The sequence below is a fragment of the Notolabrus celidotus genome, chromosome 10 (assembly GCF_009762535.1).
Source record: "Notolabrus celidotus isolate fNotCel1 chromosome 10, fNotCel1.pri, whole genome shotgun sequence".
Classification (NCBI taxonomy): domain Eukaryota; kingdom Metazoa; phylum Chordata; class Actinopteri; order Labriformes; family Labridae; genus Notolabrus; species Notolabrus celidotus.
Window position 1 is genome coordinate 19,805,930 of NC_048281.1, and position 25,327 is coordinate 19,831,256.

At 38.8% G+C, this 25,327-nt stretch overlaps 1 protein-coding gene across 1 annotated transcript in view; it reads left to right on the forward strand.

Moving 5' to 3' along the window:
- Positions 1 to 17,330, forward strand: part of ikzf2 (IKAROS family zinc finger 2) — a 32,340-nt gene extending 15,010 nt beyond the window's left edge. Inside the window, exons 5-9 of the mRNA XM_034694752.1 lie at positions 3,772 to 3,963; positions 4,811 to 4,978; positions 10,335 to 10,472; positions 11,162 to 11,293; positions 12,071 to 17,330. Coding sequence (XP_034550643.1) covers positions 3,772 to 3,963; positions 4,811 to 4,978; positions 10,335 to 10,472; positions 11,162 to 11,293; positions 12,071 to 12,867 — 1,427 coding nt within the window. The 3' untranslated portion in view covers positions 12,868 to 17,330. The remainder of the gene's footprint in view (positions 1 to 3,771; positions 3,964 to 4,810; positions 4,979 to 10,334; positions 10,473 to 11,161; positions 11,294 to 12,070) is intronic.
- Positions 17,331 to 25,327: the final 7,997 nt, after the last annotated feature.

The window sequence follows — 25,327 nt, forward strand, 5'->3', positions numbered from 1 at the left end:
CAGATTGGAATATATCCTACTCCATGTAAAGACATGACAAAGATGTTTAAACTGGAAAGATTTTAATCAGAACAGCAAAAAGGTGTTGTGTGAACCCATCTTAAGCACAATTATAGTTTTTAGCAGTTGTGTAAAGTAAGAAAAATACTTGGGAATCAGTAATCATCAAAATGTATCAAACTGAATTGTATTGAATGGAATCACCCTCGAATCTAATTGCATCAAACCATTCCAAATTTGGGATCTCAGCCATCAGAGTTCAAACTGAATCGAATCATATTTAATTGAATAGTATCAGATCCTCTGGTAACAGAGAGATTCGTAGTTCTGTGTGAAAGATGGTCCATAAGCTAGGTAAGCTCTTTCAATAAAATCACTTTATAAATTCCAGTCTCAGCAAAAGTAAAAAGGTTTCAAATAAAATAGTTCTTATTAAGCTTATTAAAAAAAACTGTGATTGGGGTGATCACGAGCCACAGTGAGAAGCAATAGCTTGTACAGGCTTGATCCAAAAATGCCCTAATTCAAACTCTGAAGTATTGCTGTCTCCCTTCTCTGCCCCTTTTTGCCTGATGCCTCAGATTAGCTTAAGCAATGTCACAATGAAACAGCAATGTAAGAAAAGAGGAAACTAAGTGAGAAGAGGGAGAAAAAGAGAAGCTAGTCTCCCACAGGTTTATAGCTACAGGAGGCAGGCGAGGCGATGGTTTTCACAGGGAGATACTCTTCACCGATAAGAGCTGTTGTCATCCCTAAGGTTGCCTAACATGATTTGCTATTTGAGGTTTTGTTACAAAAGAAGGGCTGCATCACATCATCTGCATGAAACTCTCAGGCTGAAACTGTACAGCAGTTGTCTTGTTAATGTGCACTCTGTCTGGTAATAAAAGGGAGAAGAGTAGAATTACATCCTTTGGGCGTAAGGTGACAGCCTCGGCTGTGAGAATGACGGAATATCATCTTCATAACGATGTGGTGCTCTTGGTCAACCTTGTAATCATTAGGGGTCTGTCACCCTGATATTCTATTGATTATGGGTGATAGACCCCGATTGCAGAATGTAATGTGGTTTATCCAGAGGAGTGAAAATATACCAAAACTGCATCTCTAGAGACAGATGTAAAGATGCATAGAGCTGAGTTGCAAGGACATTCAGGTCCGCTCCGTGTTGCCAGGATACAGCAGACGAAGACAAGGCTCAACGGCATTGTGGGTATTGGGATAAGTGTTTCTTCTGTACAAACTGTGGCATTGGAAACATACAGCATCAGTTTAAAGAATACTGTTGCTTGGAAGGATAGGTACAAAGGACATGTTGCTTGAATTTTTTAATTTCTTTGACGAGCCTTTGAGTGCAAGCAGTTCCAAAGCCTGAGGGGACACTTGATGGTTACATTCACATGGAAGGTTTTTAGTAAAACAATCTCTTAAACCCACACAGTGATTATTACCACGGTTATTCCCTAAACAGGATCATCAGGATCAGTAAGTTAGCATGGAAGGTGTTTAGACTTTTTCCACACTTTTTCTAAAGACCCATTTTACACCGGTTTAAACCTATTGAGAGTTTAACTGAGAGCGGGGTTGCCAGAGTAGCATGTACAGAGGCTACAGTCCTCATTGCAGTGACCGTGGGATTGATTCCTGGACTGGACAGTGATTGGTGCATGTTACTCCCCACATTTCTTATCTTTCTCAACCTGTCCTGTCACATGAAAGGAAAATGCCCTCATCACCTTCAGGGTGAGCCACAGTGTGATCACAAACAGGGTCAAATCATGTCTTGCAATGAAGCTGCTTTGTACTCTTCTCTACTTCCCAGTATGTTCTTTTCCACTCTTTCATTTATATTGCAAAAACATCCAATGACACGTAGCACTCACTTATAGGCTCTTCTTGGCCAGCTATGTTGGATTTGTTTTAAACATTATACAGTAAAGACTTCATCACCCTTTTAAAATCCCCCCCTCCCCTGACTTTTGAAAATTTCAGGGGCTGGTTCTCCTGAAGTTCTCAAGAAATTTTCAGGTATGAGTGGGGAAAGAGGTTGAGTGCAATTCTTGCAAAATCTCAAATGCTGAAGGGGAGGAAGTCATACAAGTTTTGTCTCAGAGGGTTGATTAAAAACAGAATTGTTTCCCTGTGTTAGGCCTGTAAACACAGTTGATACTGACGCATCAGACAGACGACAAAGAATAAGTTACTGGATATATTGCATACTTTTTTAATCCTGCTAGACCATACCCTGCTTTTTATAAAGGCTTGATCAAATTGCAATCATAGTTTGTGTGCATAAATGTCTGAAATTTGAAGTTTAAGACAAAAGAACTGTTTCCTCTCTCTTAAAATACAAACTTAAGCTCCTGTGTGCTTCTACAAACGATCTGTGTCACACAAAAGAGCTATCACCAGTCTCATTTTTCAACAAAATGTCATTTAATGTGGTTTGTATGAAATGGAAGAGTAATGTGGTACCTGCCTTTTTCATCCAAAGTTTTTCTCCGGATAGGAGTATTTTGTTGAATATCATGAAACCGGTTTCTCTCTATGACTGAACTGTATTTCAGTATTTACCATCAAAGTGCTTGTTCAGACACAAATGTAAATGAAAGAAATCAAGTCTAGCAGTGTCGTGTACTACACGTGTATTTCCATCCCCTGGATCATTATTTTAGTGTGTTAGTTATGGGATAGTAGTGTATAATTAGAGCTACTAATTGCTGCTGATTTTCAACTAGAGACTGCAGGTGGTGAATAGTTTCCCGCCACTAACACTCCCACAAACACACACACACACAGACAAAGAGAGACGCACTCACACACACTAACATTATTCAATCTCTTACCCTTGTCATCCAGCCGGTCTCCCATTGCCTGTCAGGTGTGCTAGGCTACAGGGCCTCTGACACTCCCTTTCTCCCCAGGGACAGCCAGGAACCAGACCAGCCTGTTTCTTTTTCTTTCTTTCTCCTCTTGTATCTATGCGTCAGTCCATCCAGATGCTGTCTACAAGTCACAAGGACTCAACAGGATGCCTCGTCTATTTGAGCTTTTCCTATACCAATGCCATTATTTGAAATGCTTTTACTACTTCCTAAAGCTGATTAACAGTATTTGTGAGTACATCAGACCATACGCATCCAATTCTGCAATATATTATCCTTTCAATCAGTCAACTTTTATCACCAGAATCCATTTCCTCTTTGCAGCTAGTAAAAGCACAGTGCAAATTGCTTGCACAGCAATGCTGCTACCAACATGGATGCATAATGACTGCCAATGGCAACAACTGCAGGACAGAAGAAGATTTATCAGGCAATCTATCGCTTGACACAAGCAAACAGTAGCAATGTGGTGCTGGTGGTACAGAATGTAACATTACTCAGGGAGTAAAATGTCAGCAATTTAAAAATGTGTGTACTAAACTCAAGGCTTAAGTTCCAGGGGTAGCACCACATTGCCATGCAGGGTTAGAATTACAGGCCTGTAGGTGTGATTTAATAATGTGTTTATTTTTTAATCTAATGTTAAAGTCAGACTAGAATTTTTCAACTCAAACATGCTACTTGAATTCATCTTCCCTGTTTTACACCGCTTCGCCTCCAATGAGCATCACAGATCAGCTCATTTTACCACAGTATTTGCGATGTGTGTGCCATCGTGTTGTAATCTGCTCGTGCTTCATCAAGTAATGCAAGTAATGAAAGTATCCCTTAAACCTGATACTGCAAGCTGTGTAATGACGCCTTGTTTTTGTTTGTGTTTTTACAGAAGTGGCAATTAAGCAAGAGGAAGATACAGCGGAGGAGGCTGACAACAGAAGCCCGGCACTTGAAGATATAGGCCAAACAGGGGAGGAAGCAGACACATTGGAGGAATCCATGACTGACAGCCCAAACAACACACAGGATGGATTATCAGGATCAAATGTGACAGCTGATTCAGGAAGTCGACAACCAAATGGTACTGATGGAGATACTTACATGTGTCCTTACAAGTGTCTTAAGCTCTTAAAAAGCTGTGTGATATAAGTATTTCATGAGTATATTCAGGCTTTCATAATCCAAACAGGATCTGTATTTGTCTTATGTTAAAACAGGGAGGTATGTATGTCTTCCCGTCTTAAGAGTGACTCAGAAATCATTTGTTTTCTCCGAGAGTGGGTGTGGAGTGCTTTCTGTTTTTTTTGTTTGGTTATTTTTGTTCAAAGACAATTGCTTAGACTAGGAATTATTATCAGGGAAAAAATATCCTTGGAATCCCCCGCAACCTGTTCCAACTGACGCCATGACTACTTTGGTTGTCACAGCGTCAGGATCATGTTTCTCTTTTCCAACTGGCTGAAGATCAAAAGATTTGCCATTGGAACGGACGACAGCAGTTAAAAGAAGCTGTAAAATCCAAAGTGTGTACTGAAATGCCTAACTTAAAATTCACATGCACTATGTGCAGAGTTTAGATTTACTTTTCTTATTCTTAGAACTGCCACACATGCCACAAAAAATCCAAACAGCAAAAAAACACGTTTGTTTCTTAGTTATCATTAATCATCAACAAGAAGCAGTTAAAAGAGTCACATGAAGACAGTAATATACAGCTATTATTTACCTCTATACCATAAAGCAGGTGCCTATGGTTCATGGTACCTACACAAGGGGACGGACATTGTTTTCAGTTACAGAAACATCAAAGGTTAATGAGTTCAGTTAAACACAAAAGAAAAAAAGTCTTGAGGCTTGTTGATACTTTCTAAAAACGTCTCCCTTCCACAGTGACTGTGGTATTGACTTCCTGTGTCTGCCTCTATCAGGTGACAGGCCGTTCCAGTGCAACCAGTGTGGTGTCTCGTTCACCCAGAAGGGAAACCTGCTGCGACATATCAAGCTGCACACGGGAGAAAAGCCCTTCAAATGCCCCTTTTGCAGCTACGCTTGCCGGCGGCGCGATGCCCTCACCGGACATCTGCGCACTCATGCCGGTAAGACTCCTCCTCATACTCCTTCCTTTCCTTGCAGTTATTTAGACATTATAAAAATACACTCAAAATGATTGAGAGGCTGGGATTGATCCCAAAATATTGAAGACATGTCCCTGCTTTATAAATATCACCAATATGAGATACACACCTGCAAGGTTTAACATAATACCATGGACTGTACAAAACATGGGCATAGACTCATTGATGACGTCCATTGGTTTCTGAAGAAGCAATATGGCAGCCAATGAAGGTGGCTGCCAAATTGGAATTTTTTACTTAAACTAACTCTTGGCTGATCCAGAAACCAGCCAAGAGGGGGAGTTGGGTTGGTACATATGAATCTTGGTTGCTGCAAATCAGCCACGTACCTAATCGAGACTAATGATGCATAACTCTTAGCCTTTTTTCAATCCATATAGATGAGTTATCAAAATAAAAAAAAACATACATTCAGTTGTTGAGACTAAAAACATGATTAACCAGACTAAACTTGTTTGATTCTGTTTTATTTTAACATTGAGCCCAGTGCAGTTCATCCGTTCTTGTAGCCAGCTGCAAGAGGACACTTCTGCATTGGCTTGTTTTCCAACAATGGCGGTTGCTACTTACCTACTATCAGCCTTTGAAATGAATATAAGTATCTTACATTTATTATACTGATAATCATTTTTCCCTATGTAGCTTTTCCTGACGTAGCCTCTCCTTTGAAAACTAGCAGAACTGCAATAGCCAAAATATCCATATGTGCTGGTTGATTACTCTGCCTTCCATTGGTTCTCAACAAAGCCATGTTTTTTTATTATTTTATAGACGCATGATATAGACAGCATAGTGAATGCTTTGTGGTTAGGCACCAAGGACATACTGTTTCTCAGTTACTACTGTTGCTGAGGAGGAAGATATCTATCTGCTGAGAGACACATGCAGGAGTGCTGGCTGTGTCTCTCAACTGTAACCCATTTTCCTTTCAGAGAGGGTGTGCTCTCCCCTTATGTACACCTTTGAAATCAAGCCCAGACAATACCGTCATACCTGCCTTTGATGCCCCCACAAGGTTTACTCATACACAGCATTATTTTTCAAATAGGGGTAATGCGTGTGTTTAGTGTGTGTGTACTTGTTATGTTACTCAGTTATGTCTTTATTGTATTTCTTTCTGTCTACTTTGTCATGACATTCTTTTAAATGCAATGACTCAGTACTTGGGGTCTTAGGATGCTCTGCACCTTGTAGGTCTGGCTTGGTGCTCTACCCAGAAGAACAGGTGTAACCAAAAGGGGATGTAAAGCGTTAAAGAGGGGCCAGGAAAAGGATAAATGAGGACAAGAGTGAGAATTAGAAAAAGGGTGGTAGAATCAAAGCTTGTTGGATTATGCTGCTATTCCTTAGGATTAGGAGTGGCCTAAGGGGGCCATTAGGCTTGGGTATCAAGAACCAGTCCCAACTTGGAACCGGTTCTAAATTTCTGGCATTTGTGGATACGACAAGGCACCTGAATTCCAGTTCCAAACAACATAAATCTTCCAGGACTAAACCTCAGTAAGAATTTTGAAGTCCTTAGGAGTTTAATTTATCTGCCAGGACCTGCTGTGCTGACATATTTGACTGAATCCATTTGTGATGCAGTCCATCAACAAAGTTATGAGAAGCGGATCACAGCAGAAGGCAGCAAGTACCCAAGTTTGGCTAAAGATAATGACACAACAAAGTGCCAAATGTATGGCAAAAACACTCTGATAATCTAATAGGAAATAGCATTTACTCCAGCACAGTGTGAATTTGAGGGAATGCACTGTTTTCGATGGGCTGCTCACGAAAACACTTCTGCCACAGCAAGTGGTAGCAGGGGTAGTAGCTGGAGCAACGTCTCGTCACACTCTGTTACAAAACACTTAGTTTACATTTATATTGAGGTAAAATAATCATGTGTATAAATATTTCAGGTATTTCTTTGTTAGTTATTAATTTAGATAGCACCCCTCCACCTGAATTTCCTAAAGAGAGGTCCCATAGTTCAAGGTTTGTACATTCTCTTGTTGAGCTAACATTTTAATGATATTGATATTGTAAGAATGAAGAAAAATCATTCTCACAGTTCACTTTTGAGAGTTTAAATGTCCCAACAACAAAGGCAAGCTCATTTTTGTCCTGGAAATATTCATAGCTTTTTTGTTCACTGTAAAATAATGGAATCGGACCCAGTCACCCGTCTCACAGCCTCTTCAGCCTGTTGCCATCAGGAAGGAGACTACGCAGTCTCCGGGCCAGAACCAGCAGACTGAGGGACAGTTTTATCCACCAGGCAGTCAGGATGCTGAACTCTCTCCCTCACTCTCACTCTCTCTCACTTTGCCCCCTCTTCCCATAGTGCCCCCTTCACAGACTTAACCCAGTCACTGACCCCCCCCCCCCCCCCCCCCCCCCCCCAATCAACGCTGAGGTCTGTCATCCTCAGGACTGAAACGCACACACCCACTTTTGATTTTAAATTGCACTATAGTAGAGTTTTTGCACTGTTTAAACTGTATTTTATTATTTTTATTAGCTTACTTCTTATCTTTTTTAGCTTTCCTATGTTTATCTGTTGTTGTCGTTGCTAGGGTCTGAGAGAGAATCGTAATATCAAATCCTCAGTATGTCTAGGGCATACTGCAGTTAATTTGACAATAAAGAAGTCTTTAAACTTTGAACTTTGAAGAATCACTAAGAACCAGAACCAGGTAGCAGAGGTGCAATGAATCAACTTGAAGTTGTACCCAACCTTTTGTGGCATGGGACCTCATGTAATCTGATCGGCCATCTGATTGTTAGAAGTTGAAATTGTGACTGGGAACATACAACAACATTAGAACATTTTTATGTTGCCATTCAGTTGCACTTTTTACAGTAAAAAACATACAAAGCAACACGATTTTAGTATTATACTATAACATTAGTAATTAAAGTACAAGTAAGTATCGTTAGCCAACACAGAATGGGTAAATAAATGCTATTTGTCCATATCTGCCCACATATATTTTACGCAGACCCCTGTTTATTTTCCAAGTTGGGCCACCCTGTTAAAAAACAACAAACTGGACACGCCCCTGCTCATGGCAGGTTAACTGTTCAAAGATGACATTATTCGCTGATTAGGGACAGAGTGATGCAGGAAAGGCAACACGTGAGTGAACAAAGATTTTACATCTTGTAAGACAGATGGTGTAAACTTGATACGGTTCCTTTTTGTTAGCCAAATGCAATCAGTCAAGTGAGTCCTAGGCACAATGTGGATAATTTGCATGAATAAGAATAGCAGCTGAAAGGTGGATACATCAGGTTCATCCAGCATGTGCACAGGGCTGTGTGTGGGCGGATGTATAAATATGAAAAAGTAATGAAGTCTGTTGTGAGTGTGGGGAGAAAGAAAGTGCGATGTGAGTTATTAAGAACAAGAGAGTGATTATTGACTGAATACTGCCCACTTCAATGTTTCCAGTACAGCAGCAAAGGAAATATTTCCATGATGACTCTTTATCTAGAATTTACTCCTTTTCTACCAAAAATAATATTACAGAAATGACCCAGCAGATACACCAACACATGCTTAGACAACACTGAAACCTGTCATCATCAGCCACCGCATTTTTTTGTGTCTGCTCATACTAGGAGGCAAATAATAATGAAGCCTAGACCACAAGAATACTGAAAGACAGATGCAGCAGTAAACTTATTATAGCACATATTTCACTGAAAAAAAAATCCTGCTGATGTAAGATCAGCCATGAATAATCATTTAAGTCTGTCACAAACTGGTTTTGTTTCACCCACAAGAAATATATCAAGGAAAAAGTGACATTTACCGCTAAAGTAGTAATCACTAATCTCCACCAGGAACATATCAGAGGTTTGAAAATATGGTGAAACTCACATGTGGACTGTAACCGACCTCTTAATGTGTATGTGTGTAGTATATGTGTTACAGCATCAGACTGAAATATGTTTGCTTTCTCTTGTTCTCACAATGACAAAAGCACAGGATCATCTGCACATTTCTTCTAGTAATAGCCATCACCATTATAGCCGTGAATGTCTTACTACATCATTTTGCTAATGCAGCTGTCTGGGTCACATCAGTGGGCTTATGTGGCCTCCAGTTTACTCACTGAGTCTCTTTATGAGTCATTGCATTAGTTTTCAGAATACTCTGTCAGACCTATTTCCTCAGCAGTGCTTTTCTGTATAGCATTTTCATTTCCTAAAAAAAATATCTCAAAATGAAATCTAGTCACATTTTTATTCTCATTTCAGATCAATTAGGACTCAGCTCATTTAGTTCCATTGTATAAAGATGGTGACACAAGTGGCCTTGCTAACTGTTGGCCTGTATTTGGCCACAGGAATCACATGTAAATGGAACTTTCTCAAATTAAAACATAATAATAATTAAATATGTAATACCGAAATATAAACTATGACTAATGTGTGTTGTCATTGGTGACGAAAAACTGTTGCCATGCTCATACAGTCTGCTTAGAGCTTGCTTTGCATTACCATGTATCACATTATTTTGTTATTACCTTGAATTATTATTCATTTTTGAGTCCTAAAAGAACTGAGCCTTAAACATAGTGTGATCATTCAAAGTTAAAACATAGACACGGGAATACAACATCTGTTTGATACTGTAATGTTAGTAGTTATAGTAGGTTTGATTAATTGAGTCAGAATGGGTAAAACAAATGCTAGTCATCTATGTGTTCCCACATGTACTTCATGCCACCCCCTGCATAAGTCATTGTCCTGCATCGGCCACCCCAGTCAAAAAAGTCTGGACATTCCTCAGTTTAGATACAAGCATACTATGTTCAACATTAAATGCATCCATTAATAATCCATTGATCAGCAATGGATTATTATGTGCTGATAGCTTGGCAGATACAAACGTACAGGATATGTCTTCATTTTTCCACTTATTGCGGTCGGACGGAATCACATAAAATAGATGTGGCACAATGAATCATAACAGTTTAACTTTGGAGTCAGTTTCCTACCGCCACTATGGGATGCATGATGAACTCCACTGTTCAGTCATGTTCAGCCAGAGTGGGAGTTGCTACAGTATATATTTTCCAGACACCAAAGCATTGTGGAATGCAGGCTTCATTGTGAAACTCCTTCTGTCACCCACATTATCTGGAATCCTCACATTAGTAGTGGAAATCCATGATCTCAGAGGCAGGTTTGTTTCTACTACTGCCTGTTACTACTACGCTTTGTGGCAGGTTGCGTTATCTCATTAGACACTACCCACTCTTTCTGTCTGTAAAGCGGTGAATGAAATTAATGTGCTCTCATTTGATGTCTTTACTTTTAGTTGGCAAGCCACATAAGTGCAACTATTGTGGACGCAGCTACAAACAGCGTACTTCTTTAGAGGAACATAAGGAGCGCTGCCATAGTTACCTGCAGGGTATTGGTTTGGAGCCCACCATCAACACTGGCCCCTACACAGGTAAAAGTTTACCAAGAACTAAAACCATGATTATGTGGGCAGGATTATGTTGAACAGTATTACAGTAATGCAGGAAAATGTGGTGGGTTTTTTATATTTGAAGTAATGCTTGTTATGAATACAACTGTGGACTATGTGAGGAATATATGAAATGTTAAGAGTGTAATAAAACAAAGGCTGACTCTGTAAAACACTTTGTAAAAAGTGGCTATTATTTTTTCATTTTAGCTTTAAACTTATATAAATAAAATATTATAAATTCATGCATTTTTTTGTTATTTTTATGTTTACTTCTGTTGTGTATGTTCAGTCACTTTGAACTTTTGAAAATGTCCTTCAATGTATTTATTCACCTTTTTAAATATATCTTCATTTTAATTTTTTGACATTTGAAATTGTTCTTAAGTTGAGTTTTCTATTTTAATCCCAGGCAAATGAGCAACTAAAACAACATTAAATGTGATATTAGGAAGGTTAATGAGATAATAGTTAAATTTCGTGATTAGAAAAAAAAAAAAGAAGCAAAATTCTGATTTCAATTTCACTTTTAAGTACCACGGGAAGTCAACTCTTTGTATCAGCAGTCTAACTTTCCAATGTGTGGGTGGGAGTCTATCTTTCCAACAAACTGTCTTTAGGTAACATTTCACTTTTCTAAACCCCCATTCCATTTTAACTTCCTTTTCAAGGTGAGGTTCCTAAAGAGCCGAGGCCCATGGCAGAGGTCAACAGCGTTGGAGCCTTTGATCGGCCACCTGTTATTGAGAGGCTGCACAACAACGTGGGCAAGAGAAAGAGCACCACACCTCAGAAATTTGTGGGTGGGTAATCCTAGTATGGCCAGACGGTGAACATTTTTGTCTGCTGTTTCTGTCTTTGTGGAGTGTCCATTGTGTTCTGCATGATCGACTGCCAAGCAAGACACAGTATCACGAGTTTGTTGAACACAAAAAGTTGAGCTCAACTTGATTTAAGCAATCGGGGTTAAAGGATAGTAGTTCTTGTCCAAACAGACACTGAGGAATTTGGGATGAAAAATTGCTTTTATTTCCTGAATTTGAACGCCGTCATGTAACATGTATGTTTTTGCTTCTGCTTTAACTTGTTTCTAAATTTGGTTTTATTTGCCATACAATTAGAAAAAGAGACTGAGCAAGCCAGAGCACGAGGTTTACTGAAAGGCAAGGAAATGTTTTTCACTTTGTGGTTAGGTACACCTGTAACACCACCATAGCTCTTATCGAGAGAAAACAGCTCACCGCATCCTTGTTCTAGAGGGGTTAAACAGTGCAGTAGCAGATGGATGGGGCTTTCCACCCTATTAGACGCGTGCGTGCAGAACATAGTGTACCGATATAAAAAAAACAAGCCCCAAAATATCAACAATAATGACTTTCACAGGCGAGAAAGAAAACTGTTTGATATAAAACCAAGCTCAGATCTGCATGTATACTTTTCATTTCAAGCTAAATGCAAGACTGTTTTCCTGCACCCTGCGATTTAATCTGTTCTTGCTCTTGTTTTGGTTTCTCAAAATGCCATTGAAATTTTAAATCAATCCATTCCACGCATTCATAGTGTCATTCTGTCCCAAACAGGTGAAAAGATGGTGCGCTACAGCTACCCTGAACTAGGCTACGAGATGGGTCTGAAGTATGAGAAGCAGGCTGACCTGATGCCACCCCACATGATGGACCAGGCCATCAGCAACGCCATGACATACTTGGGATCTGACACCCTTAGGCCCATGCTACACCACCCAGGCCCCCATCTTTCCATGGCAGAGGTGGTGCCAATGGTCAACCCTCTCTTCCATCACGTCCTTCCCATCAGCCAACGAGCAGAGCGTCCAGGGAACTGTGAAACGCTTCCACATCAGCCCCATGACTTCCCCAGCCATCCCATCACAAATGGGCCTACTACCTTAACTAGGCAGGTTAAGCCCAACCACCGAGGGCAAGACGAGTCTCCCAACCACAGTGGACTTGACTCTGCTGACTCAGCTCGCAGCAGCCCTCAGGAAAAACAGGGCTACCACGGGGTACCTCAAGGTGTAAGGTCTCGAGCCAGTCCAGCAGTGGTCTATTCAGGGGAGCGGGCAGCAGCAGCATCCCCAAGAAGCGGGGTGGGGATTGGGACTGGAATAATGCGAGGGGCTACAGAGAAGCCTATCATCCAGGAAGGAGTGCGGGTGTACGGACGAGAGGGCCAGGAGTTGCGAGCCTTCCAATGCGAGCACTGTCGGGTTCTCTTCCTTGATCATGTCATGTACACCATCCACATGGGCTGCCATGGATACAGAGATCCACTGGAGTGCAACATCTGTGGCCACCGCAGCAAAGACCGCTATGAGTTTTCCTCCCACATAGTCCGAGGTGAACACACCTTCCAGTAAAAGGCCGGAAAGGAATTCAGGTGAAGGAAAAGAAAGGAGCAATAGCCTGAGATCTGTCCTTGTCCCCAGACCTCTGAGACTGCACAGTTGAATGGCACTGTTGAAAAGTGTAGCACAATCATAGCATAGACTTCTTTTTAAGCTACTTTGTTGTGAATCTGAACAGTTGAACAATCATATGAAGGTACGGGCCAAAGACACATTTTCTACATATTTAAATATGATTAATGCAGAGGAAGGAAGGTAAGTTTTTGTATGTTCTTGAATTGTATAACAGAGCAGCTGTCGGATGACTTTGACTAGTTTTCATTTGAGTCTTATTTGGGAATGTCAACTTTTGTGCTTTTCCCATTGTCACGCTTTTCTTACAGCATTTTCTCTACTCCTAAAAAAAAATAATGAATGCATACAGATATTTGAAATATTTCCACCTTGTGGGACCAATGCAGTCGATAATAACACAATAGCAGCATGTTATTGAACTGGCTTCAAAACTAAGGCATATCATGCAGTATCTGTTAAGTTTGTGACATTGCTGTGGCCCATAATGCTGATTATTTTCCTTGGAACAGTGGTGTGAATTCACCTTGTTATTTGATGCTGTTCTATTGAGCTGGACGCAACTTGGTGTCCATTTGGACTTGTACTTTGGATTGCCAGTGTAGTGTTTGTCCTTCTTTTTTTACCCATGGATGTAAAACAATGAACAGTCTTACCATCATCTAAAGTACTTAGTTTTATCCTTAGTTTTGCAGAGACTATAATAAATATTTTAGTAATTAGGAAGTTGTTAAAAACTTTATCAGTGACCCCCACCAATGAATACAACATCAAAATGTTTTGGGACTTTAGTACATGTAGTCTTTGGATATATGATAAAATAGCTGTGCTAAGGCATCAAAAATGTGAACTTAAATTAATGTGCGATGAAGTAAACTGAGAAATGTAGCTTTTCAGATGTGTATCTTTTTTAAGATCACACAATTCACCATTATATTACATTTATTTTTATTTTTTTACCTATGCACAATAAACATAGAAACACAAGTAAATATTTCCTTTAAAATTGCATTCAAAAATTAGCTGCAGTTGACCAAAAAGCTTATGTTAACTTAAAAAGCTACATAGGAAGTCAATGGCGGAAAACTACCTCTTACAAATACAAAGTAGTCATTTGACAAGATAGCATCCATTATTAAACATTTATTAAACTTTGAGTTTATAGGATATAAAATTTGGGCCATTTTTCTGCACTCTTTGCTTCACTAGATTGGGGTCGCTACACTAGGAGAGTAAGGCTGTGCTAGCTAACTGGACAAAGTTTCTGTTTTGATTCATCCATGATTTCAGTTTGTTAAGTTTTACTTTCAAAGTTAACCTTGTTCCAATTATTTGTGGCCTGCAAAGTGATTGCCTTCTACCTCTTGAAAGTTAACGTGCCCCTCAGATTTGAATAATGTTCATTTGAAAAATTTAAAATTCATATTTAATGTATCAACAACAAAATCATTACAACTTAAGTTAATTTGATAAACTAATCATTATGTTCAAAATTCAATTGTATCTCAGTTTTCCACCACAACTGTAACCAAACATGAAAATTTGACAATTTTTAGATAAATGGAAAAAGGAACATTGAAGCATTAATGTTCACAGTTAGCATGCCCAGTGCAAATGAATTAAGTTCAATAATGTGACATTTTTTTATTAAAATGGCTTCAGATTTCAATAGTCCAATACGGTTAAAATAAACACTTCCATAATTTAGAATCCTTTTTTTATTTCTGTCCCTTGAAAGTGCATTTTTTACACATAAAGGAATCATTCTTTTCAAAGTTATTATCATCTATTCACTTTGCACTTACAAGGTAGAACTGTTAAAGTATCATGAGGCAAAATTACAATGAAAGGAAAACAAGGAAGTACACAAAATCCAGCCTAATGGTTTTTGTCAGCCCTGTCATCTTAAAAAGGTCAGCGATAGTTGGCCATCTTTTTTTCCCTTTTTTTTTTTTTTTGCCATTCTTTGCTGCCAAGCTAATGCAGTCCCTACACAAATAACTGGCAATCCCTTTGTTCCCTGGTTGCTCTTTTTGAAACTGCCAGATTCTGGTGATTCGTGGTTGTTGCTTGCAGTTTGAGAACACAGATTCCTAAACTTTGAGTATCAAAGTTTGTTTAAAGCTGGCAGAAAGGCACAGTGATACCACACCTTAAATTTAAAGATGCTATGGTACAGTGAATATACTAGGAGTCATTTAACTACCTGGCTGGAGTTTGATGCTTTGTGACAATATAAACCAGCAGCATCAAGATAGATTAAGATAAAGCATTGGTTTATCTTCCATGATGAACATCAGTCGACCAAATGTTCCACGATTTTTGATCTAATCCACTCTGTACGGGGTAAGGGTGGCTCATCATTATTGGTGCTGTTTTCTAGCTCAGTCAATTAATACAAATGCACATTTCTGGATTCAGTTCAATCCTAATCTTAATTGGATTCCATGAAAAAAGAGGAAGAGGTAGAGCTCTTCTTGAAGTGGTTCACTCAGCTGCTTAAAGCTAGCATAGTGCAGCTTTATTTAAGCTGACATTTTTCTACACTGAGGGATTCAAGGGGAAATTATGTATATTATGAGCATTTGTCAAATTAAGATGTCCTGCTGTGTTATTATCAAGCAGATACTGTTTGAACCAATTCACTTATTGTCTGCACCTTAACAGCACAATGTCAAACTAAGGCACACACACACATAATGTATTTTATGCTTGGGCCAGCAGTAAGGTGAAAGAAGGAGTGAGTTTATCCCATAGTACTGCTCTGAAAGCACTTCTTATAACTGTAGCATTCCAAGTCACCTCTGAAAACACGCGTAACCTTTGTATGCAAAATTTAAATAGTGAGTAGGAGATATGCCACTTTCCACCTCCAGATCTCTTGTCCATCATGTACAGTATGTTGAAGGAAAACAGATGTCAGTGAGTACGGCTGAGTGCTGCTTTTTCATTGCTGCCTCTCCCTGTGGAAGGACTTAGATAAGACTGTTCATTGTACAGTTGGGCCTGCACTTTATGTCCATATTTTTTGATTAGTTTTTGTTTTATACTTTTCAGGTTAGAGTCTAGGTAAGGTGGAAATCAATCTTTAGCAGAACAAAGGCTATTATTTTCCTCAGTGGAGCCTAAAACATTATGGAGGTTTTTCTATGCTGCCTGATGAACATGCTATTTTCATGCTAACAGTACCTACAAGAAGTTTTGCATTACATGTTTCATACTGGTCATGATAAAAGATTATATTCTGAGGTTGAACTCAGTGATTTACTTTTCTGTTCAGTGTCTACTTGGGATCAAATGGCAGCTTTTATCTGTTTACACGCCGCTTCATTTATGTGCACCTGGTGCCCAGCTAGCATAAAAACTAACGTCTGTAATGCATCAGCACTGGAAGTTGTTTACACCTCACAGCTGTGATATTGACTCTCTACATTCCTATTAAAATCCTGTATATATTCATTATCTGAAGCCTTATCTGTAAAGACACGGGTCCTGTCGATATACAAATCTTTTCAGTTTAATGGAAGTTATTACAACCCTGTTTTTTTTCACTCTATCAAAAAAAACCTGTTTAAAACAGTGAAAAAATAAAATTGAATTAGGAATAAATTATTGAATTAGGCACAGTATATGACAGGCGTTTTAAACTAAATCTTGAAAATGCTTTCATTTCCTCTCCAGGTAATGTTTTGCAGCACAGACTTATATTTTCTTGTACTTATATCAATGCTGCGATAAGGACAGCCTTACCTGTGAACATCTTCTTTAAATGCAGCAGCCATATGAACTAAAAAGTAAGAAAAAGGGTCTTCTGTCTGTCCTCCTCATACGTGAGGAGTTTACTTGAAAATCTAAATTATCGCTATTGTACCACATTACGGGGATTTTTTGTAAATTTTGAAAATGTGTCTGTTAAATGTCTATTTTTCTGCTAAAATATTGATCCAAATAGTTTTGTGAACTTTTTGTGTGTTTTTTAAGTTTAAAAATGTTTACAGAAAATGTAAAAGGCTGGGTTCAGGTGAATTGTATTTTTTAAGAAATAATATATGAAAGGTGTGTATTTTGGCACTGAATATTGGAATAATCCAGAAATGTGTGCCGATTGATCATCACTGATATTGATAAGGACTTTCCAATGTGAGGGCTCTCAGGTATTTGCATAGCTTGTGTATTTTTATGTCCTAAAATATGTGATTTATTTATCCAAAAAAAATGCACAGTCATTGAAATACTCTGGTAATTTCTCATGACTTTTATCAGTCCAACAATGAATGTGGTGAAGGATCGTTCAGCCCTGTTTTAGACATCAATGAATTAACATGAAGACACACTGCTGTGAAGAACACAATGTATATTTTTAAGGCATGGGTTTCTCTCTATTAAAAAAGTTGATTTGACTACCCTGGCTGTTTTTTTTCTTTTGTTTGAAACAGAAAGCCAGACATTTTACACATTTATTTGTTTTACATGGAACTGTCTTATAAATTGAAAATGTATTTTTAACTAAAAAAGTGTGTAAAACTTTTTAGTTTGTGTCAAGTTTAGGGTCCCTTGTGGACAAAGTGGCATCTCTGGGTTGGTTGTGCATTCTAACAAAAAAAATGTATGCTGCTATCTTAACCCTAAACCCAAGAAGGTTCTTTGCTGTCATCAAATCCCTGCCTGGGAAGGAGCCTTTCTGTGTGGAGGTGAGCATATTTTTCCAGTGCGTGTGTGGGCTCTCTCTGGGTACTCCGGCCTCCTCCCACAGTCCCAAAACATGCTTGTCAGTTTAATTGGTCTTTCTAAATTCTGAGTGACCTGAGTGTCTGCCTGAATGGTTGTCTCTATGTGACCGCTGGTCCAGGGTGTACCCTGCCTCTTGCCCAATGACAGCTTGCTGTAATCTCTATGGTCTGTCCAACTGTAGAGACTACATTGGAATCAAATGAACACACTTGATTGTATTTGGGATCAGATTCCAGAAAATAAAATACATTTAATCAGCTGACCAGAGCAAAGTAGAGAGTAAGGGATAACTTGAAAGACATTTAGAGGAGTCAAAAGCACAATGTTTGTCTATCAAGTGTAGTGTAGTGGGAGTTTCTCCCAAAATAATAATCAAGTAGGTGAAGCACATACTCAAAAAAAAAGTACTGAGGTAAATTTATTTTGGTACTGACCCACCACTGTCAAGATCAAGGGTCCTAATGGTCAGTACCGAGAAGATTACTGATATTTTTTCCCCACTTCTGTATTTTTAAAATAAGTTTATAGTGTGTATTTTGTCAAACTCAGCATACTCACAAGATTAACTTTAGAAGTCCATATATCTGTGGTGAAACTACATAATATATTGCCATTACCAGCAGATCATTTATCAGACAGATATATATCATGTATCCCTTATTAATGATCTTGTCAGTCTTTATTTTGTTAATTTTTTTGTAAACTCTTTTCCACCATCGCACTCCTTCCCGTAACCTGCGTTCCTCACATGCCAACCTCCTGTCTCCACCTCACAGAACCAAGCACCGAACCTGGAGGGACAGAGCCTTCTCCATAGCCACCCGACCCCCCTCTGGAACTCACTCCCCACTCATATCCAAGGCTGCTCTGACCCTTTAACATTCAAATCCCTATTAAAAACTCTTCTTTTTAAATTGGCTTTTGATTTGTGATTGTACTGTTTTTTTCTTTTGTTTGATTAGTGTTCCTTGCTTGTATTGTTTTTAACAATTGTGCAGTGTCTTTGAGTTTTTGAAAAGCGCTTTATAAATAAGATGTATTATTATTATTATTATTATTATTATTAATATTATTTTTTAAAAGAAATGTGAGGAGTTGGCTAGTTTTAAGTGGTACAGCATTTATCTGATACATCAGTGTGCGGCTGCTCAATTCTGATTGGCTAGGGATTTTTAAATAAAAGATGAGTGTAGAAACAGAACACAGATGTCAGTATGCAGAGATTAATAACATCTAAAGACATAAAATGTGACTGTCACAACTAATGTTATTATTAATCTCAAAGTAGGGGAACACCACTTTGAAAAACACTGGTATAGATTACTACTCATGTTGCAAGATTTTGGACCACAATAGATCCTCCGCTGTTTAACTTAGAGACAGCTCACCAGCTGCTCTGTACAATGTCATACAAACCACATAAACTATCTTACATCTATTTTTATTCCTATTTAGAATTTTGCTTTTTTGTTTTCTATACATAATCATGAAAGATACAAAAAGATGTGAATAAGGTGTGATTGTGTGGCATCAGTATCAGGGTCACACCACGCTTTATCTCAAGTACAGAGACATAAGAAGCTCCTGCAAAAAAGTGTTCCACAAACTTTCTGTCCTTATGTTAAGTATCATTACTGAAAAAAAATCAGCACACAACCTGAACGGCTACACCATCATAAAAACAGCTTTAGCCGAAGTTTGCGATATAATGACTGCTGTTTGTTCTCCTCCAGTCTTTGTCTATGAACAGGTGGGCGCCAGAGCCTGTTGAAGCCTCTAAATGTCAGAGCAGTCTTCTTCATCCCCTTGCCTCTTTAATCTGTGTATCTCACACTCACACACATTTTCTGAGCAAACACACACATAAATCAAAGCTGCCTGAAGGCGGTAGCAAAAGCGAGAAGTGTAAAGCCTGAACAGACCCCAAACTGTATCTTTTCATCTTCAGATTCCACTATTTACCTGCATGTCAGTTGATTGTTTGTTCCTTTCCAGATCACATCTCAGTTTGACTCATACTTTAAACGCAGGAGTGATACACCTGCAACTCACTCTGTGGGGCTCTTCTGGCAGAAAACCATTTCTCAGACACTGAAAAACAATTTCACAAGAACATTAACTTTCAATTACTGAGCTCATTTAAGCGTTAATTGCTAAAATTCTTTGATCTAGCTTTTGTCTTCAGTTAAAGACAAAGGAAGCTTTTATCAAAAATGTAAAAGAACTGACAGTTGTGTCTTTTCATTAAAGACTAAATTAATTCTCATATATTGTTAATTATGAGTGTTTTCTTTGTACAGAGACCAGACATTTCTCTTTGGGGCGCGGTAAAGCACTGGAATATTGTATTTTTCCCTTGCTGAAGGCCACATGACAACTACAGTACAATCAATAATGTCAGCTGCAGCTTGGGGTTCAGGTGAGGATATTATTGACTCTGGACAGTGTTGTATACTCACCACATTAAAGCAGGCAGTGGAAAAAAAAAGTCTGTCCAAGATTATCAACTAAATTGTTAGTTTATCAAGTTATTAAGCACACTAAGTATATTAAATGTTAATGTGTGAAGCAAATGCGTACTGCTTCACTAGCTGCTTCCTGGTTAGAGTCTGAGAGTCGTGATGATTTCAAAGATGTTAACAGTGGAGACTGTGGCCATATGAAATGCACCTGCTAACATTTGACATGTTGACTCCAACTATTAAAATTATTGTTTTTATATTAGCATTACTAAACTGTTTTTGCTAATTTTACTCTTAAAGCGCCTGTGAGGGACTTTTATTGGTAACACTGTACAATAATGGAACAGTTTTATTTGCAAAATAAAGCTTAATTCACATTGAAGTAATGCATGACTCATGATGAATCTCTGTATGAATTAATAATTAATTCCTGTTGATCACCATGAACTAATGATCCTGTCACTATGACTTCATGTATGACAACGTGTTTAATACATCATTAGTTAATGTATGGTAATTAGTTACTTCATACATCAGTTCATATATAACCAAATTTGCTGGACATACTAGGTTTTTTATATGTATATATACACACACACGCACCATTCAGTTTGTTCTCAGAAATATGACGTTTAAAAATTCCACCTGAGAGGCTGTTCATATGCAATTATCCTAAAAAAACCTTGTATGTCCAGCAAATGTGGTCATGTATGAAGTGATGTATGAAGTAACTGTTAATTACCATACCTTAACTAATGATGTATTAAACACGTTGTCATTACATGAAGTCATCGTGACAGGATCATTAGTTCATGGTGATCAACAGGAATTAATTATTAATTCATACAGAAATTCATCATGAGTCATGCATTACTTCAATGTGAATTAAGCATTATTTAGCTAAGAAAACTTCCATTATTGTAAAGTGTTACCCTTTAATCTGTGTGGATTTTGGCACCCCCTGTGGACAAATTTATAGGTCTTCTGTTTTTGGTGATCTTGTCCTGTATATGTGTTAGAAGTGTTTTCTGAAATATAAACAGTATTTCTATCTGAAATGTATCTCTCACAGTGAATTTTTGCTTTCTGAAACTGTATGAAAAGGCTGTTTCGGCAGTGGGCTAAAACTCCCTTCACTTATCACCTACCCTGCGGCAGTAGTTACAGGCACTAGAATAAACTTTAAACAGATGAGCATTTTTGTTGCTCATGGTCTTGGTTGTTTTTGGAGCTCACATAAAGACATCAGTATTAATTTAGGTCTGTAATTTAACCAGCTTAAATCTCCTTACAGGAGCTTTAATATTATCATTTGCATTGTAGCCATGAGACCATATGATCTGTTGCTACCATAGCTCTGTTTGTCGACCCATCTCTCTCTCTCTCTCTCTCTCTCTCTCTCTCTCTCTCTCTCTCTCTCTCTCTCTCTCTCTCTCTCTCTCTCTCTCTCCTCTCTCTCTCTCTCTCTCTCTCTCTCTCTCTCTCTCTTCCTGCAACTCCCTCCATCCCACTTTCTCGGCTCAACAGTCATAGCAGATGGCTGCTCACCAATGAATCTAGTTCTGCTCAGGGTTTCTGTTTACCACTGTTGCCAAGTAATTGCTCATGGTGAACTCATGTTGCATCTCTAGATATGAAACAACAAAGAGCACGGTCTGCTGCTCTTTCTGTAAAGTGTCCTTGTAGAATTTTTGTAGTGATGTGGCACTATGTGAATACAAATGTATTGATTGATAAGATTAAGCGTTTGAAGAAGTCTTAACATTTCCCTCTTTTACTATTTAGAGTTCAATAATCCCTCCTATTCTTTCCATATACTGGAAGACTTTGAAAAAACTTTTTAAAAACACTAATATTTGATATCCTCTTACATCTTAAAACAAAGTGTTAGCAGGTCACAGTGTCAAAGACTACAGAAAGACAGCACAGACTGGGCATCAAGGATCACAGACTGCAATTTAATTAGAGTCATGTCCCGATTCTGGACAGAAGTTAGCACTTGAGGGAAAGTTTTGAGGGCAATTTCTGTCCACTGATTTTCCTACTCCACTCTGTTTTGGTATAAATAGGAGGATTTGTCAAAGGCATTCAATACTCTCTCTACAACTCCACAAGTTTCTCCTTCTTTTCCACATTCCAAGAGGACTGTACGTATGTTCGTTCGCCTGTTAGTTATGTTTGTAAGCTAGTTTGCAGCTTCCTGTTTGACGCGGGTGAGATGATGTATTTTGCAAATGTCAGAACATTAAGTTCATTTTAGTGAACAGTAAACTGTAGTTGTAACGCCAAGATGGGAAAAAGATTACCTTAGAACAGTCCGGACAGAGTTTTATGACCACCTTATACAAAACTGCAGAGATCACGGGAGCAAACCTTAACTTTGAGCAAAACTCTCATGATTTTATTACAACTTTTGAAATGTGTCTGTGACCTTAGTGATTGCTTGAAATGTTGCCTGGTGTAAGGCCGACATCAGCTGCTCAAACTGCAGCAGAATGACCTTGTCTGTTCCTTGTGTCAAGTAATTCCTTAAAATTCAAACATGACATTTTGAAATCCTCGCAATCCATAATTTCTGGAGATTGAATATTGAAGCCCATCAAGTCACCCACATGTGTAATATATATTTTTTTAAAAAGACAGAACCTCTAAATGTATGTTAGCCTAGCAGTTTTGCACTCCACATTCAAGAATCCAAGTGATTGAGTGAGCTCATACTTTGAATTAGAAAGACAGCATTACAGGATGGACTTGTGATGGTTAGCATGATGCAGCTATAACCTCTCTGGCCAAAGTGAAGGAAAGGTTCAAAGTTTTTTCTCTCATTTTTTGTCTTCGGACGCAGGGTTGAAGAAGCTTTGTGGTTCTGGTTGCAAGACTTCCTCTGCTGGGCTCCACTGCCCAGGCTGCTTTTTCTGCAGACATTGTTATATAATAAGAGCAGACGGGGTGCTGCAGAAACTGCAGACATCCATACAGACCCACATTGCAACCTCAGGCTAATAAAAAATCACCACAGTTTGGCACTTCAGCAGACAAGTGTTCAACACTGAGTACTGAATTTTCTATATCTTGAGTAAAAATCCTAAAATCCTTGCTTACAGGACAACTGTAGGTGATTTAAATACTCTGCAGGCACAGTTGATAGAAAAATAAACATCCCTATGATCCTGAATTAAAATAGTAGTCCCTTGAATTGACATTTTTTGAGCATGTTAGGATCAGTATATCTTTTGTGTTACCAACAAGTGGCACAGCCAGTCTAGGTTTCAGGTTACAGTGCAGGGAGCTGCTCAGTTCCAGATCTTTTTCAGCCAAGTGAGAATCCACGGCTCTGTTGTGCAATCACCTGGCGACAAGTTCCGTTCCTGTTTTTCCTGCCAGGTAATGGTGGATGTTTGGACTGGCCTTTTAAAGCCTCACACACACCAGCAAAGACATGCACGCACACCCACTTGTTTCAGTTACACACCCAGATTTTAGGAGTTAGTTAGGCGGTGTAGAAATGTGGAAAGTTAACAAAGGTAAAAAGGTTTTAAAATCTTTTTGCTTTATGCAAAAAAAATAAAAAATAAATGGAAGCCCTGCAAACTTGCAATGCACATGCTATCAATGTTTGCACTCAGCTGTAAATTAAGCTGCTATTTCAGCAGTTTGACGCCAAGCTTGTCTTCACAACCTGTGCACTGACACCATAATGCTAGTGATGAAGACTTTGGTGTTACTGCAAAGGCCTCTGGGTTTGTGGTCAGAGTGCTTAAAAAGAGCGAGGTCGCAAATTTTTATGTGGCGAGGAAGTAGAACTGTGGGGGAACTTCTACTTTCCTTCCTTCGCTTAGCCGCGTCATGCAGGCATGCACATGCACGAGAGATAAAGGTGAGAGGAGAGAGGCCGTGAAAGTGTGCAAAAAAAATAAGTTTGCAGTCATCTGACCAAAGAAAAGACAGGAGAAAGTCAAAAGGGGAACAAGTAAGAGAAAGCAAAAGTAGCAAGGGTAAGTTTGGCAGGGACAGAGAGAGACTCAGAGAGAGACAAAAACCGAGAGAGAGGGATGAATGCATCCGACACAGGAAGATAGAGAACGTGACAGAAAGAGAGAAAGTGGGGTTTTGTAGAGCCGTGCACCTGCTGATCGGCATGAAGAGTGAAAAAAAAGAAAAAAAAAGTTCACTGGGAAGCAAGCTACAGTTTGAGGGCTGTCACAAAGCACACAGGGACAGGTTCATTGCAGGCGCCTGGCACTGGAATGATGTGGGGATACATGCACTGGTGGTTAGACAGAAATGAATACACAGCTGCAAAGAGCTGAACTGAAAACAGGAAATAAATGTGAATGCAAAAGCTGCTTTTACTTTTTTCTTTAAAAAAAAACAAATAAAGAGGAAGAGAGGGTGTCAATCCAGCCATAAATACTATATAAAAACTTCTTTCCTACCCCTTAAAATTGTATTAGAATTGCACATTATTCTCTTCTTTTCCTCCGCAGAGCATCGTGTCACTTTTTCAGGGTAGGGACCTAAAAGGGGTCAACATAAGGAGTCATGTTCAAAAATGATCACAAGTGATTTAAAGGGCAACCACACGTACTGTAAACCAAAGTGCAAAAGTAAATGTCAGCCCTTCGAGTTATTCCATTTGCATCACATTCTGTGCAGCTGAATGTGGGCCGGGGACACTCAGTGTGTCGGCCCCTCCCTGTATCTATGTTTCTCTGCACTTTATCGTCAGAAAACAACACATCAAGCTACATTCACTGTACCACCAGAGTACTCCTATTTGCATTTTGACAAGGCTCTAACACTCAAACTGAAATCTGTTTTTGAATTATGTCACATTTTTACTCTGCTTTGTAGTTTAAATGTGTTTGACTGTCTGTGAGGCCACAACACAGGGGTTGAAAGAATTTGAAACATTTGAAAGAATAAATGGTTTGCCTTTACTCACAGGTGGCTGGGACAATCCTGTTACTCAAACTGAAGAGTTGTCACTGCTGGTAATCCAGCAAATGATGATGTGTGTAATTTCTAAATGAAAGACAGGATGATAAGAGACCAGTAAATCCAAATTTCTGTGTAAAAAAGGAATCACTTACAAGCTGCTTAGTCTTTGTTTTCTAAGCCCTACATTTGACACAGTACAATAATGACTGGTACAGTTCCAGTAAGAGAAGAGTTGTGGAAGTATGCCAAAAAAAAAAAAGTCAACA